Here is a 7,500-nt window from a genome sequence, read left to right on the forward strand (position 1 = left end):
CTACACTACACTACACACACTATACTACACTACACACTACACTACTACACACTACTACTACACACTACACACACTACACTACACACACTACACACTACACTACACACACTACACACTACACTACACTACACACACTATACTACACACACTACACACTACTACTACACACACTATACTACACACACTACACTACACACTATACACACTACTACACACTACACACTACTACTACACACACACTATACTACACACACTACTACACACACTACACTACACACACTATACTACACACACTACACACACTACTACACACACTATACTACACACTATACACACTACACACACTACACACTATACACACACACTACTACACACTACACACACTATACTACACACACTACACTACTACACACTACATACTACACACTACACACACTACACACACTACACACTACTACACACTACACACTACACACTACACACTACTACACACACTATACACACTACTACACACTACACTACACACACTACATACTACACACACTACTACACACTACACACACTACACACACTACACACTACACTACACTACACACTACACACTACACACTACACACACTACACACACTACACACTACACACACTACTCTACACACACTACTCAACTACACACTATACACACTACTCAACTACACACTATACACACTACTCAACTACACACTATACACACTACTCAACTACACACTATACACACTACTCAACTACACACTACACACACTACTCAACTACACACTACTCAACTACACACTATACACACTACTCAACTACACACTACTCAACTACACACTATACACACTACTCAACTACACACTACTCAACTACACACTATACACACTACTCAACTACACACTACACACACTATACACACTACTCAACTACTCAACACACACTACTCAACTACACACTACACACTACACACTACACACTACACACACTACACACTACACTACACACTACACACTACACACACACTACACACACTACACACACTACACACACTACACACACTACATACTACACACACTACACTATACTACACACACTACACACTACACACTACACACACTATACACACTACACTACACTATACTACACACACTACACACACACACACTACACACTATACACACACTACACACACACTACACGCTATACACACACTACACACACTATACACACACACACTACACACTATACACACTATACACACACACTATACACTACACACACTACACTACACACACTATACACACTACACACACTACACTACACACACTACACACACTACACACACTATACACACACACTACACTACACAGACACACTATACACACTACACACACTATACTACACACACTACACACACACTACACACTACATACTACACACAGACACACACACACACACACACACTATACACACTACACTCACTACACTACACACACTACACACACTACACACACTACACACACTACACTACACTATACTACACACACTACACACACACACTACACACTATACACACTATACACGCTATACACACTACACACACACTACACTACACACACTATACACACTACACACACTACACACACACACTACACACACACTATACACGCTATACACACTACACTACACAGACACACTATACACACACTACACACACTATACTACACACACTACACACACACTACACACTACATACTACACACACTACACTACACACACTATACTACACACTACATCACTCAACTGAGCACACATCCCAGTCTGGACACACTACACACTACACACACACACTACACTACACACACACTATACACTACACAGACACACAATACACACTACACACACACTACACTACACACACACTATACACTACACAGACACACTATACACACTACACACACTACATACTACACACATACACACACACACTACACACAGGCACACTACACACACACACTACACACTATACACACTATACACGCTATACACACTACACACACACCACACACACTACACTACACACACTATACACACTACACACACACACTATACACAGACACACTATACACACTACACACACTACACACTACATACTACACACACACACTACATACTACACACACACTACACACACACACTATACTACACACTGCATCACTCAGCTGAAGGCCCACATCCCAGTCTGGAAGAAGGTAACACACACTACACACTACACACACACACTACACTACACACACACTATACACTACACAGACACACAATACACACTACACACCACACACTACACACACTACATACTACACACTACACACACACACACACACACTATACACACACTACACACACACTACTACACACTACACACACACTACATACTACACACTACACACACACACACACACTATACACACTACACACCACACACTACACACACTACATACTACACACTACACACACACACACACACTATACACACACTACACACTATACACACTACACTACACTATACTACACACTACACACACACTACACACTATACACGCTATACACTACACACACACAGACACACTATACACACTACACACCACACACTACACACACTACATACTACACACTACACACACTATACGCACACTATACGCACACTATACGCACACTATACACACACTATACGCACACTATACGCACACTACACACTCTGTGTCTGTGTGTGTGAAATCACCATACAGTGGTGTGAAAAAGTGTTTGCCCCCTTCCTCATTTCCTGTTCCTTTGCATGTTTGTCACACTTAAGTGTTTCGGAACATCAAACCAATTTAAACAAAAGTCAAGGACAACACAAGTAAACACAAAATGCAATTTGTAAATGAAGGTGTTAATTATTAAAGGAGAAAAAAAATCCAAACCATCATGGCCCTGTGTGAAAAAGTGATTGCCCCCTAAACCTAATAACTGGTTGGGCCACCCTTAGCAGCAACAACTGCAACCAAGCGTTTGCGATAACGTGCAATGAGGCTCTTACAGCGTCCTGGAGGAATTTTGGCCCACTCATCTTTGCAGAATTGTCCTAATTCAGTTACATTAGAGGGTTTTCGAGCATGAGCGGCCTTTTTAAGGTCATACCACAACATCTCAATAGGATTCAGGTCAGGACTTTGGCTAGGCCACTCCAAAGTCTTCATTTAGTTTTTCTTCAGCCATTCGGTGGTGGACTTGCTGGTGTGTTTAGGATCATTGTCCTGCTGCAGAACCCAAGTTCGTTTCAGCTTGAGTACACGAACAGATGGTCGGACATTCTCCTTCAGGATCTCTTGGTAGACAGCAGAATTCATAGTTCCTTTTATCACGGCAAGTCTTCCAGGTCCTGAAGCAGCAAAAACAGCCCCAGACCATCACACTACCACCACCATATTTTACAGTTGGTATAATGTTCTTTTTATGAAATGCAGTGTTCCTTCTACGCCAGATATACTTGGACACACACCTTCCAAAGAGTTCCACTTTTGTCTCATCGGTCCACAGAATGTTGTCCCAAAAGTCTTGGGGATCATCAAGATGTGTTCTGGAGAAATTGAGACAAGCTTTGATGTTCTTTTTGCTCAGCAGTGGTTTTCTCCTTGGAACTCTGCCATGCAGGCCATTTTTGCCCAGTCTTTTCCTGATGGTGGAGGCATGAACGCTGACCTTAACTGAGGCAAGTGAGGCCTGCAGTTCTTTGGACGTTGTTGTGGGGTCTTTTGTGACCTCTTGGATGAGTCGTCGCTGCGCTCTTGGGGTAATTTTGGGCGGCCGGCCACTCCTGGGAAGGTTCACCACTGTTCCATGTCTTCGCCATTTGTGGATAATGGCTCTCACTGTGGTTCGCTGGATTCCCAAAGCTTTGGAAATGGCTTTATAACCCTTTCCAGACTGATAGATCTCAATTACTTTCTTTCTCAATTGTTCCTGAATTTCTTTGGGTCTCGGCATGATGTGTAGCTTTTAAGGATCTTCTGGTGGACCTTACTGTGTCAAGCAGCTCCTATTTAAGTGATGCCTTGATTGTGAACAGGTGTGGCAATAATCAGGCCTGGGTGTGGCTAGAGAAATTGAACTCAGGTGTGGACAACCACAGTTATAGTATGTTTTAACAAGGGGGGCAATCACTTTTTCACACAGGGCCATGATGGTTTGGATTTTTTTTCTCCTTTAATAATTAACACCTTCATTTACAAATTGCATTTTGTGTTTACTTGTGTTGTCCTTGACTTTTGTTTAAATTGGTTTGATGTTCCGAAACACTTAAGTGTGACAAACATGCAAAGGAACAGGAAATGAGGAAGGGGGCAAACACTTTTTCACACCACTGTATATGAATACTGAGAAGTAGTGAAGTCAGTATATAGTTAGTACAGGTAGTGGTCTAATAGTGAGGTAGGTGTAGATATGAGTACTAGATATGAGTACTAGATATGAGTACTAGATATGAGTACTAGATATGAGTACTAGATATGAAAAGATTGTGTAACAACAAGGTGTTGCAACGATGGAGAGGAGAAATATAGTTTAGCATGCGAGCTGCAACGTGAAAAAGGGAGTAAATAGATATTTACAAATGTGTAATGAGGCATGACAGAGGGATGGGGGGGGGGTGTGTGTGTGTGTCTGTGTGTGTGTGTCTGTGTGTGTCTATGTGTGTGTGTGTGTGTGTGTGTGTGTGTGTGTGTGTCTGTGTGTGTGTGTGTGTGTGTGTGTGTGTGTGTGTGTGTGTGTGTGTGTGTGTGTGTGTGTGTGTGTGTGTCTGTGTGTGTGTGTGTGTGTGTGTGTGTGTGTGTGTGTGTGTGTGTGTGTGTGTGTGTGTGTGTGTGTGTGTGTGTGTGTGTGTGTGTGTGTCTCTGTGTCTGTGTGTGTGTGTGTGTGTGTGTGTCTCTGTGTGTGTGTCTGTGTGTGTGTGTGTGTGTGTGTGTGTCTCTGTGTGTGTGTCTCTCTGTGTGTGTGTCTGTGTGTGTGTGTGTGTGTGTGTGTGTCTCTGTGTATGTGTGTGTGTGTGTCTCTGTGTGTGTGTCTCTGTGTGTGTGTCCAGCGTACAATAGAAAATAGGGAACTATTTGTGCGATAGGGAACTAACACAGATGTTTACAATAATTGTCTCAGATATAATGGTGCTATTGTCTCTTTCAGTTATAAATACATTTATTCATGTTTCACTTTTTCTAAACTAATAAAGTTGTGAATGAATCCCAGAATACATGTTGTGACCCAAATAATATAATAACACAGGTACACACATTTATTATCCTCAAACATCAGATTATTAATTACGCATGGGCAGCCCCCCCACTCTGACATCTCTCCATTAGTGCATGTAGAGGTACTGAGCATGTGCAGCCCCCCCACTCTGACATCTCTCCATTAGTGCATGTAGAGGTACTGAGCATGTGCAGCCCCCCCACTCTGACATCTCTCCATTAGTGCATGTAGAGGTACTGAGCATGTGCAGCCCCCCCACTCTGACATCTCTCCATTAGTGCATGTAGAGGTACTGAGCATGTGCAGCCCCCCCACTCTGACATCTCTCCATTAGTGCATGTAGAGGTACTGAGCATGTGTGTGTATTTCAGGCCTGTGTGTAAAAACAACAGAGTGAAAACATTGTAATTTCCCTTGCAGGATTAATAACGAATACATTAATCTCACCCTGTTCCTTTAAGGGGTAATAGAATGATTATATAGGGTATCTCACCCTGTTCCTTTAAGGGGTGATAGCATGATTATATAGGGTATCTCACCCTGTTCCTTTAAGGGGTAATAGCATGATTATATAGGGTATCTCACCCTGTTCCTTTAAGGGGTGATAGCATGATTATATAGGGTATCTCACCCTGTTCCTTTAAGGGGTAATAGCATGATTATATAGGGTATCTGACCCTGTTCCTTTAAGGGGTGATAGCATGATTATATAGGGTATCTCACCCTGTTCCTTTAAGGGGTGATAGCATGATTATATAGGGTATCTCACCCTGTTCCTTTAAGGGGTAATAGAATGATTATATAGGGTATCTCACCCTGTTCCTTTAAGGGGTAATAGCATGATTATATAGGGTATCTCACCCTGTTCCTTTAAGGGGTGATAGCATGATTATATAGGGTATCTCACCCTGTTCCTTTAAGGGGTAATAGAATGATTATATAGGGTATCTCACCCTGTTCCTTTAAGGGGTAATAGCATGATTATATAGGGTATCTGACCCTGTTCCTTTAAGGGGTAATAGAATGATTATATAGGGTATCTGACCCTGTTCCTTTAAGGGGTAATAGAATGATTATATAGGGTATCTCACCCTGTTCCTTAAGGTCTCCTAATAGAGTATGTAACATTGGTTGGGCTGAAAATGTCCCAGGTGTTTTTTTACGCTCCCTTATCCATCCCTGTGAATATGGCTCTATTTGGAACAAGAGCTTTTCTTCCAAATATGGTCTGCTCATGAATATTTAGATGAGCTGCGCACTGATTGGTTGAGCGAACCACATACACACACAGTGGAGACGAGACAGCAGGTCTCATATTTCAGACACTGCAAAGTTATACGTTGTTTGTCTGCTATTTAATTATTAAATTCACTTCTGAGACTTTTTTTATGCGAGAAATCAACTATTTAAAGCTCAAATATGGGCCGTTTTATGATAAATATATGGCTAATTGCAAATTTGGTAAGACAGTGTCGGATTTTAGCATCTTCACACAGTCTGACGAGACAGATGTGCACCCGCACGGCCGGCTGAAATGCACTGTTCTCCCCTGCACCTGCCTCTCACGGGGCTACGGTTAAACATTATGTAATAGACATGTTATTGATTCATGTTATTGTTATTGATGACAGGAAGTGTACGACACGCAGGAGGCGAGCTGGAAGGAGAACGCCGAGTGTTGGTGGGCCGCGCACAACAAGCCTCCTCCAGACACACAACTATAGACACATACACACACACACAACTCTAGACGCACAACACAGACACACAACTATAGACACATACACACACACAACTCTAGACGCACAATACAGACGCACAACTATAGACACATACACACACACAACTCTAGACGCACAATACAGACACACAACTATAGACACACACACACAACTCTAGACACACAACACAGACACACAACTCTAGACACACAACACAGACACACAACTATAGACACACAACACAACTCCTCCAGACACACAACTATAGACACATACACACACACAACTCTAGACACACACACACACACACACAACACAGACGCACAACACTAGATTATTAACTGCAACTACCCTTCATCTTCACACTGGATTAATGTCTCCATAAATGAATTAAGTGTGTGTGTGTGTGTGTGTGTGTGTGTGTGTGAGTGTCTCTGTGTGTGTGTGTGTGTGTGCGCGTGCGCGTGCACGTGTCTGTCTG

At 42.4% G+C, this 7,500-nt stretch overlaps 1 protein-coding gene across 1 annotated transcript in view; it reads left to right on the forward strand.

Annotated features, from left to right (window-relative positions):
- LOC144531761 (molybdopterin synthase catalytic subunit) overlaps positions 1 to 7,191 on the forward strand; it is a 9,934-nt gene extending 2,743 nt beyond the window's left edge. The window contains exon 4 of the mRNA XM_078272040.1: positions 6,930 to 7,191. Within this exon, the coding sequence (XP_078128166.1) occupies positions 6,930 to 7,022 (93 nt within the window). The 3' untranslated portion in view covers positions 7,023 to 7,191. The remainder of the gene's footprint in view (positions 1 to 6,929) is intronic.
- The last annotated feature ends 309 nt before the right edge of the window (positions 7,192 to 7,500 follow it).

Source organism: Sander vitreus, chromosome 16 (genome assembly GCF_031162955.1).
Source record: "Sander vitreus isolate 19-12246 chromosome 16, sanVit1, whole genome shotgun sequence".
Classification (NCBI taxonomy): domain Eukaryota; kingdom Metazoa; phylum Chordata; class Actinopteri; order Perciformes; family Percidae; genus Sander; species Sander vitreus.